We start from the raw sequence: 10,643 nt of genomic DNA on the forward strand, positions 1-10,643 counted from the left end.
GGGACAGCGGGGACATCATGGGGACATTGTGGGGACACTGGGGACACGTGGTGTCCTTGTACACAGCACTTGGGGACAGGCCAGCGACATTGGTGACAGCACCGGGGACACACCAGGTGCCACCAACCCCCCTCAGGTGTCACCAAACCTCCCCAGATGTCACCAAACCTCCCCAGATGCCACCACCTGCTGTCCAGGTGCCACCTCTCAGTGTCACCTCCCCTTTGGAGCCCTGCCCCAACCCTGGGACAGCTTGGGGACAGTGGGAGGTGACACCAGGACAGGCTGGGGACACCTGGAGGTGACTCAAAGCCACCCAGGTGCCACCAAACCCCTCCAGATGTCACCAAACCCCCTCAGGTGCCACCTCTTGGTGTCACCAACCACCACAGGACACAGGAGGTGACACCAGCACAGGTTGGGGACACCTGGAGGTGACACTGGGAGGGGTTGGGGACACCTGGAGGGGACTCAAAGCCACCCAGGTGCCACCAAACCCCTCCAGATGTCACCAAACCCCCTCAGGTGCCACCTCTTGGTGTCACCAACCACCACAGGACACAGGAGGTGACACCAGGACAGGCTGGGGACACCTGGGGGTGACTCAAAGCCACTCAGGTGCCACCATGCCCTGTCCAGGTGTCACCAACTCCCCCCAGGTGCCACCTCTTGGTGTCACCAACCACAACAGGACACCTGGAGGTGACACTGGGAGGGGCTGGGGACACCTGGGGGTGACTCAAAGCCACCCAGGTGCCACCAAACCCTCTCCAGATGTCACCAAACCCCTCCAGATGCCACCAAACCCCTCCCAGGTGTCACCTCTTGATGTCACCAACCACCACAGGACACAGGAGGTGACACCAGGACAGGCTGAGGACACCTGGAGGTGACACCAGCACAGGTTGGGGACAAACTGGGGACACTGGGGACACGGGGACACGTCAGACACTGGGACATTGGGGACAGTGGGGATATTGGGGACACTGCCGTTCTGGGGACACCAGGGGACACGTCAGCCATTGGGGACATCGGGGACATTGGGGACACGTCAGACATGGGGACACTGGGGACATTGGGGACACTGGGGACACCAGGGGACAGCGGGGACACATCACACACAAGGACACTGGGGACAATGCCGTTCTGGGGACAGTAGGGGACACCAGGGGACATGTCAGACAGGGGGACATTGGGGACAATGCCATTCTGGGGACAGCAGGGGACACCAGGGGACATGTCAGACAGGGGGACATTGGGGACATCGGGGACACGTCACACATGGGGACACTGGGGACAATGCCGTTCTGGGGACACCAGGGGACATTGGGGACATGTCAGCCATGGAGGACATTGGGGACATTGGGGACAGAGGGGACATCGGGGACATGTCAGCCATGGGGGACATTGGGGATCTGGGGACACGGGTGACCTGCTGGCAGATGCTGGCGTAGCGTGCCAGGACGTTGGCGTTCTCCATGGCCCCTCCATGGACTTCAGTCACCTCCTGGTGTCCCCAGACCCCCTCTAGATGCCACCAAACCCAGTCTAGATGCCACTAAACCCCTCTAAGTGCCACCAAACCTGGTCTAGGTGCCACCAAACCCCCTCTAAGTGCCACCAAACCCTCTCCAGATGCCACAAACTGTACTCAGATGCCACCAAACCTGGTCTAGGTGCCAGCAAACCCTCTCTAGATGCCACCAAACCCCCTCTAAGTGCCACCAAACCCTCTCCAGATGCCACCAAACCCCCTCTAGATCCGTTAAACCCTCTCCTGATGTCACCAAACCCGGTCTAGGTTCCATCAAACCCCCTCCAAGTGCCACCAAACCATCCCTAAGTGCCACCAAACCCCCTCTAAGTGCCACTAAACCCAGTATAGATGCCACCAAACCCTCTCTAGGTGCCACCAAACCGCTCCAGGTGCCACCAAACCCAGTCCAGATGTCACCAAACCCCCTCTAAGTGCCACCAAACCCTCTCTAGATGTCACCAAACCTGGTCTAGGAGCCACCAAACCCTCTCTAAATGCCACCCAACCATCCCTAAGTGCCACCATATAGATGCCACCAACCCCTCTCTAGGTGCCACCAAACCGCTCCAGGTGCCACCAAACCCAGTCCAGATGTCACCAAACCCCCTCTAAGTGCCACCAAACCCTCTCTAGATGTCACCAAACCTGGTCTAGGAGCCACCAAACCCTCTCTAAATGCCACCCAACCATCCCTAAGTGCCACCAAACCCTCTCCAGATGCCACCAAACCCTCTCTAGATGCCACCAAACCTGGTCTAGGTGCCACCAAACCCCCTCTAAGTGCCACCAAACCTGGTCTAGATGCCACCAAACCATCCCTAGGTGCCACCAAACCCTCTCTAGATGTCACCAAACCTGGTCTAGGTGCCACCAAACCCCCTCTAAGTGCCACCAAACCTGGTCTAGATGCCACCAAACCCTCTCTAAGTGCCACCCAACCATCCCTAAGTGCCACCAAACCTGGTCTAGATGCCACCAAACCATCCCTAGGTGCCACCAAACCCTCTCCAGGTGCCACCAAACCCTCTCTAAGTGCCACCCAACCATCCCTAAGTGCCACCAAACCTGGTCTAGATGCCACCAAACCCTCTCTAAGTGCCACCCAACCATCCCTAAGTGCCACCAAACCTGGTCTAGATGCCACCAAACCATCCCTAGGTGCCACCAAACCCTCTCCAGGTGCCACCAAACCCTCTCTAAGTGCCACCCAACCATCCCTAAGTGCCACCAAACCTGGTCTAGATGCCACCAAACCCTCTCTAAGTGCCACCCAACCATCCCTAAGTGCCACCAAACCTGGTCTAGATGCCACCAAACCATCCCTAGGTGCCACCAAACCCTCTCCAGGTGCCACCAAACCCTCTCTAAGTGCCACCCAACCATCCCTAAGTGCCACCAAACCTGGTCTAGATGCCACCAAACCCTCTCTAAGTGCCACCCAACCATCCCTAAGTGCCACCAAACCTGGTCTAGATGCCACCAAACCAGAGGCGCGTGGGCGTGTGCGCCGTGATCTTCAGCACGCAGCGCCACTTGGCAAAGTCAGCGCCGTCCTTCTTGTACTGGGCACAGCGCTCCATGAGGCCATCCAGCCCTGGGGACATTGGGGACATTGGGGACATCGGGGTCATCGGGGATGTTTGGGGCAATGGGGACATTGGGGACGTTGGGGACACGGCGCCACTTGGCAAAGTCAGCGCCGTCCTTCTTGTACTGGGCACAGCGCTCCATGAGGCCATCGAGCCCTGGGGACATCGGGGACATTGGGGACATCGGGGGCGTTGGGGACATCAGGGACATTTGGGGCAATGGGGACATTGGGGGCAATGGGGACTTTGAGGACATTGTGGCCATGGAAGACCTGGGGAGTGTTGGGGACATTGGGGACATTGGGGGGACAGGGGACACAGGACACTGAGGGGGCTCCAAGAGCCTGTCCTGCCCTGGGGACATTGGGGACACTGGGGACACTGGGGGACATTGGGGACATTGGAGACGTTGGGGACATTGGAGACATTGGGGACACTGGGGACACTGGGGCATTGGAGACATTGGGGACATTGAGGACATTGTGGTCATGGAGGACCTGGGGAGTGTTGAGGACATCAGGGGCATTGGGGACAATGGGGACATTGGGGACAATGGGGACATTGGGGACATCAGGGGCGCTGGGGACAATGGGGTTGTTGGGGACATTGGGGACGTTGTGGCCATGGAGGACCTGGGGAGTGTTGAGGACATCAGGGGCACTGGGGACACTGGGGGACATTGGGGACATTGGTGGGACAGGGGACACAGGGCACTGAGGGGGCTCCATGAGCCTGTCCTGCCCTGGGGACACTGGGGACACTGGGGACACTGGGGACATTGGGGACACTGGGGACATTGGAGACGTTGGGGACATTGGGGATGTTGGGGACACCGGGGACATTGGTGGGACAGGGGACACAGGCACTGAGGGGGCTCCAAGAGCCTGTCCTGCCCTGGGGACACTGGAGACGTCAGGGACATTTGGGGCATTGGGGACATCGGGGGCGTTGGGGACATTGAGGACATTGTGGCCATGGAAGACCTGGAGAGTGTTGGGGACATTGGGGACACTGGGGACATCAGGGACATCAGGGACATTGAGCACTGCAGGGGCTCCATGAGGCCATCGAGTCCTGGGGACACTGGGGACATCAGGGACACGGGACCCTGTGGTGGCACAGGCTGGGAGGATGGCACAGGAGCAGGGACACTGTGGTGGCATCGGGGACACGGTGGTGACACAGGGATGGGGACACTGGGGTGGCATCGGGGACATGGTGGTGACACAGGGATGGGGACACCATGGTGGCCTTGGGGACATGGCGGTGACAAGAACATGGCAGTGGCCTTGGGGACACAGTGGTGGCATTGGGGACACGGTGATGGCATTGGGGACACTGTGGTGGCCTTAGGGATGTGGCTGTGACAGGGATGGGGACACAGTGGTGGCATTGAGGACACAGAGGTTACAGGGACAAAGACACCACAATGGCCTTGGGGACACGCTGGTGACCAGGACAGGGACACGCTGGTGGCCTTGGGGACACGCCGGTGACCAGGACAGGGACACGCTGGTGGCCTTGGGGACACGCCGGTGACAGGGACAGGGACACGCTGGTGGCCTTGGGGACAGAGCTGTGACAAGGACAGGGACAGCGGTGGCCTTGGGGACACGCCGGTGACAGGGACAGGGACACGCTGGTGGCCTTGGGGACAGGGTGGTGACAAGGACAGGGACACGCTGGTGGCCTTGGGGACAGGGTGGTGACAAGGACAGGGACACGCTGGTGGCCTTGGGGACAGAGCTGTGACAAGGACAGGGACAGGGGTGGCCTTGGGGACACGCCGGTGACAGGGACAGGGACACGCTGGTGGCCTTGGGGACAGAGCTGTGACAGGGACACGTTGGTGGCCTTGGGGACAGGGCTGTCACTCACCCTGGGTCGTGGTCTCGCCGTTGGTGCCAGCCAGGGGCACCACGCCCTTGTCCACCTGGGGGACAGGGACACGGTCATGGGGACAGCAGGGGACACCAGCGGGACACCGAGCGTCCCCCGATGTCCCCAAGGTCCCCTGAAGTCCCCAAAGCGTCCCTTGATGTCCCCAAGGTCCCCTGATGTCCCCAAGGTGTCCCCACCTCGCTCCCTAAAGCCGCTCAGATGTGCTGGCCTGGTCCCACCGTGGCCATGGCTGAGCCAACCCAGGTCCCCTCAGTGTCCCCAAGGTGTCCCCAAGGTGTCCCCAAGGTCCTGAAGCTCCCGGATGTCCCCACATCACTCTGAAGCCACCTCAGATCTCTCTGGCCTGGTGCCACCTCCCCCTGCTTGACCCAACCCAAGAACCAGCTCCTGCCTGATGTCCCCAAGGTGTCCCCAATGTCCCCGAGGTCCCCAAGACCCCAAAGTGTCCCCAAATGTCCCCACCTCACCCTCTGATCCCACCTCAGACGTGTTCCCACCTCTCCATGGCCGACCCAACTCAAGGAACACCCAATGTCCCTCGTGTCCCCAAGACCCCCCAATGTCCCCAAGGTGTCCCCAATACCTCCAAGGTGTCCCCAATGTCCCCAAGACCCCCCAATGTCCCCAAGATGTCTCCGATGTCCCCAAGATCCCAAAGTGTCCCCAAACCATCCCCACCTCCCCCTCTGAACCCACCTCAGATGTGTTCCCTCCTCTCCCAACTCATTCTCTGAACCCACCTCAGATGTGGCCCCACCTCTCCGTGGTTGACCCAACTCAAGGAACACCCAACGTCCCTCACGTCCCCAAGTCCCCTCAATGTCCCTGAGGTCCCCGAGTTGTCCCCAAAGTGTCCCCAATGCCCTAAAGACCCCAAATGTCCCCAAATGTCCCCACCTCACCCTCTGAACCCACCTCAGATGTGTTCCCACCTCTCCCAACTCAAGGAACACCCAACACCCCTCCATCTCTCCAATGTCCCCTCAACGTCCCTGCGGTGTCCCTGATGTCCCTGAGGTGTCCCCAATGTCCCAAGGTGTCCCCGATGTTCCCAAGACCCCAAAGTGTCCCCACCTCACCCTCTGAACCCACCTCAGATGTGTTCCCACCTCTCCATGGCTGACCCAACTCAAGGAACACCCAACGTCCCTCGTACCCCCAAGTCCCCTCAACGTCCCCAATGTGTCCCCAAAGTGTCCCCAATGTCCTAATGACCCCAGATATCCCCAAACCATCCCCACCTCACCCTCTGAACCCACCTCAGATGTGGCTCCCCTGCTCCCACCTCTCCATGGTTGACCCAACTCAAGGAACACCCAACACCCCTCAGTGTCCCCAACATCCCTCAATGTCCCCGAGGTGTCCCCGATGTCCCCGAGGTGTCCCCGGTGTCCCCAAGGTGTCCCTGATGTCCCCAAGACCACAAACATCCCCAAAGTGTCCCCCCCTCACCCTCTGAACCACCTCAGATGTGTTCCCACCTCTCCATGGTTGACCCAACTCAAGGAACACCCAACACCCCTCCATGTCTCCAATGTCCCCTCAACGTCCCTGCGGTGTCCCTGATGTCCCTGAGGTGTCCCCGATGTCCCGACGTGTCCCCAAGACTCCAAAGTGTCCCCACCTCACCCTCTGAACCCACCTCAGATGTGTTCCCACCTCTCCCAACTCAAGGAACACCCAACACCCCTCCATGTCTCCAATGTCCCCTCAACGTCCCTGCGGTGTCCCTGATGTCCCTGAGGTGTCCCCGATGTCCCGACGTGTCCCCAAGACTCCAAAGTGTCCCCACCTCACCCTCTGAACCCACCTCAGATGTGGTTCCCCTGCTCCCACCTCTCCATGGCCGACCCCACTCAAGGAACACCCAACGTCCCTCAATGTCCCCAGTGCCACCAATGTCCTCGATGTCCCCAAGGTGTCCCCAAGACCCCAAAGTGTCCCCAAGACCCCAAATGTCCCCACCTCACCCTCTGAACCCACCTCAGACGTGTTCCCACCTTTCCATGGCCAACCCAGCTCAAGGAACACCCAACATTCCTCACGTCCCCAAGACCCCTCAACGTCCCCGGTGTCCCCGAGGTGTCCCCAATGTCCCCAAGACCCCAAACATCTCCAAAGTGTCCCCACCTCACCCTCTGAACCCACCTCAGACGTGTTCCCACCTCTCCCAACTCAAGGAACACCCAACAGCCCCAAGACCCCCCAACATCCCCGATGTCCCCGAGGTGTCCCCGATGTCCCCAAGGTGTCCCCCCGATGTCCCCTCAGTGTCCCCGGTGTCCCCTCAGTGTCCCCGGTGTCCCCGGCGCCGCACCTTGATGCCCACGAGGGCGCCCTTGTCGCGGATGACCTGCGGGAAGGGGCGCCCGTCGTCGGCCTTCTGGTACATGGTCTCGTGGAAGAGGATGACGCCGCCGATGCACGGCTCCACGCGCTTGTCGGCCGTGAACAGCAGCTGCCGGTACCAGCGCCGGTTCTCCTCCGTGTTCTCGGCGCCCACCGAGCTCAGCCGCTTGGCGATGCTGCCTGCGGGGGCACCGACCAGTATGGACCAGTTAGAACCAGTATGGACCAGTTAGAACCAGCAGAAACCAGTACGGACCAATTACAACTAGTATAAACCACTTAGAACCAGTATAAACCACTATGGATCTGTATGAACCAGTCTGGCTCAGCCGCTTGGCGATGCTGCCTGTGGGGGCACGGGCCAGTCAGAACCAGTATGAACCAGTATGGACCAGTATGGACCAGTTAGAACCAATTACAACCAGTATAAACCACTATAGATCTGTATAAACCACTATGAACCAGTCTGGCTCAGCCGCTTGGCGATGCTGCCTGCGGGGGCACGGACCAGTCAGAACCAGTACAAACCAGTTAGAACCAGTATAAACCAGTTAGAACCAGTACAAACCAGTTAGAAACACTATGGACCCCTATGAACCAGTATAAACCAGTACGGACCAGTATGGACCAGTATAAACCAGTACGGACCAGTATGGACCAGTATAAACCAGTACGGACCAGTATGGACCAGTTAGAACCAGTCCGGCTCAGCCGCTTGGCGATGCTGCCTGCGGGGGCACGGGCCGGTCAGAACCAGTTAGAACCAGTATGGACCAGTATGGACCAGTTAGAACCAGTATAAACCAGTTAGAACCAGTATAAACCACTATGGACCAGTTAGAACCAGTCCGGCTCAGCCGCTTGGCGATGCTGCCTGCGGGGGCACGGGCCGGTCAGAACCAGTTCAAACCAGTATAAACCAGTTAGAACCAGTATAAACCACTATGGACCAGTTAGAACCAGTCCGGCTCAGCCGCTTGGCGATGCTGCCTGCGGGGGCACGGGCCGGTCAGAACCAGTTCAAACCAGTATAAACCAGTTAGAACCAGTATAAACCACTATGGACCAGTTAGAACCAGTCCGGCTCAGCCGCTTGGCGATGCTGCCTGCGGGGGCACGGGCCGGTCAGAACCAGTTAGAACCAGTATGGACCAGTATGGACCAGTTAGAACCAGTTAGAACCCCTATGGACCCCTATGAACCAGTATAAACCACTATGGACCAGTTAGAACCAGTCCGGCTCAGCCGCTTGGCGATGCTGCCTGAGGGGGCATGGGCCAGTTAGAACCAGTACAAACCAGTTAGAACCAGTATGGACCAGTATGGACCAGTTAGAACCAGTATAAACCAGTTAGAACCAGTATAAACCACTATGGACCCTATGAACCAGTATAAACCAGTATGGACCAGTATGAACCAGTCTGGCTCAGCCGCTTGGCGATGCTGCCTGCGGGGGCACGGGACGGTCAGAACCAGTATGGACCAGTATAAACCAGTACGGACCAGTATGGACCAGTTAGAACCAGTATGAACCACTATGGAACCATATGAACCAGTACAGACCAGTACAAACCAGTATGGACCAGTACAGAGCTGACAGAACCAGTACAGACCAGTACAGACCAGTACAAACCAGTACAGACCAGTACAAAGCTATTAGAACTAAACCAGTTGGTTTCCAATAGAAACCAATATAAACCAGTATAAACCAGTATGGAGCGGTTGCTGTGGGTGCACTTGGGGTCTTCCCGGTAGCTCCCAGTCACCATCCCAGTATAAACCAGTACAAACCAGTATACACCAATACAAACCAGGAACCCCAGCCAGGCCCCTGGCACTGCCCCAGTGCTTCCCAGTATAAACCAGTACAAACCAGTAACCCCCAGTGCTCCCAGTGCTCCTTTATCTCTCCCCAGTCCACCCCAGTTTACCCCAGTTCACTCCCAGTCCGTCCCAGTCCCTCCCAGTCCATCCCAGTCCCTCCCAGTCCATCCCAGTCACTCCCAGTCCATCCCAGTCACTCCCAGTCCATCCCAGTCATCCCAGTACAACCCAGTACAAACCAGTATAACCAGTATAACCAGTGCGTACCAGTGGACTCGTCGGCGGCCAGGATGCCCTTGCCGGGCGCCACGATGCGCTGGGCGATGGACGCCAGCTCCTGCTTCTGCTCGGGGGTCAGCGCGGGCACGGGGGGCGACATCCTGCCGGTGGCACTGCGGGGACACCCGTGACGTCAGCAGTGACGTCAGCAGTGACGTCACACGGTGGCAGTGACGTCACACGGTGGCAGTGACGTCATATGGCGGCGGTGACGTCACAGGGCGGCAGTGATGTCACATGGGTGGCAGTGATGTCACAGCTGGGCTCGGGGAGGGGCAGGACACCCCGGGGGGGGGACCCAGAATGGGAGTGGGGGGCACTGGGAGGGACTGGGGGGAACTGGGAGGGACTGGGAGGGACTGGGGGCACTGGGAATGGGAGCAGATTGAGAGTGACTGGGAGAGACTGGAAAAGGTCAGAGAGCACTGGGAGTGAACTGGGGGCACTGGGAGGGGACAGGAACATGACTGGGAGCACTGGGGGTGAACTGGGAGTGACTGGGAGTGACTGGGAGAGACTGGGAGCACTGGGAGTGACTGGGGGCAGATTGAGAGTGACTGGGGGCTGGGAGTGACTGGGAGCAGATTGAGAGTGACTGGGAGAGACTGGAAAAGGTCAGAGAGCACTGGGAGTGGACTGGGAGTGAACTGGGAGGGGACAGGAACGTGACTGGGAGCACTGGGGGTGAACTGGGAGTGACTGGGAGAGACTGGAAAAGGTCAGAGAGCACTGGGAGTGGACTGGGGGCACTGGGGACACTGGGAGGTGACTGGGAGGGGACCGAGGGCACTGGGAGGAGACTCGGGACACTGGGAGGGAACTGGGAGGGGACTGGGAGTGGTCTGGAGGCACTGGGAGTGGACTGGGAGGGGACTGGGAGTGGTCTGGAGGCACTGGGAGTGGACTGGGAGGGGACTGGGAGTGGTCTGGAGGCACTGGGAGGGGACTGGGGACACTGGGAGTGGACTGGCAAGGGACTGGGGAGAACGGGAGTGAACTGGGAGGGACTGGGAAGTGGACTGGGGGCACTGGGAGTGAACTGGGAGTGGACTGGGGGCACTGGGAGTGAAGTGGGAGCACTGGGAGTGAACTGGGGGCACTGGGAGTGAACTGGGGGCACTGGGAGTGAACTGGGAGTGGACTGGGGGCACTGGGAGGGGACT

At 59.3% G+C, this 10,643-nt stretch overlaps 1 protein-coding gene across 1 annotated transcript in view; it reads right to left on the reverse strand.

The window, feature by feature from the left end:
* Positions 1 to 3,079: 3,079 nt before the first annotated feature.
* The window catches only part of LOC120512719 (fructose-bisphosphate aldolase A-like), a 15,272-nt gene continuing 7,708 nt past the window's right edge, over positions 3,080 to 10,643 (reverse strand). The window contains exons 3-6 of the mRNA XM_039731345.1: positions 9,469 to 9,593; positions 7,346 to 7,557; positions 5,005 to 5,059; positions 3,080 to 3,282 (exon numbers count right to left, since the gene is read on the reverse strand). Coding sequence (XP_039587279.1) covers positions 3,080 to 3,282; positions 5,005 to 5,059; positions 7,346 to 7,557; positions 9,469 to 9,580 — 582 coding nt within the window. The 5' untranslated portion in view covers positions 9,581 to 9,593. The remainder of the gene's footprint in view (positions 3,283 to 5,004; positions 5,060 to 7,345; positions 7,558 to 9,468; positions 9,594 to 10,643) is intronic.

The sequence above is a fragment of the Passer montanus genome, unplaced genomic scaffold (assembly GCF_014805655.1).
Source record: "Passer montanus isolate IOZ18808 unplaced genomic scaffold, ASM1480565v1 scaffold767, whole genome shotgun sequence".
Lineage (NCBI taxonomy): Eukaryota > Metazoa > Chordata > Aves > Passeriformes > Passeridae > Passer > Passer montanus.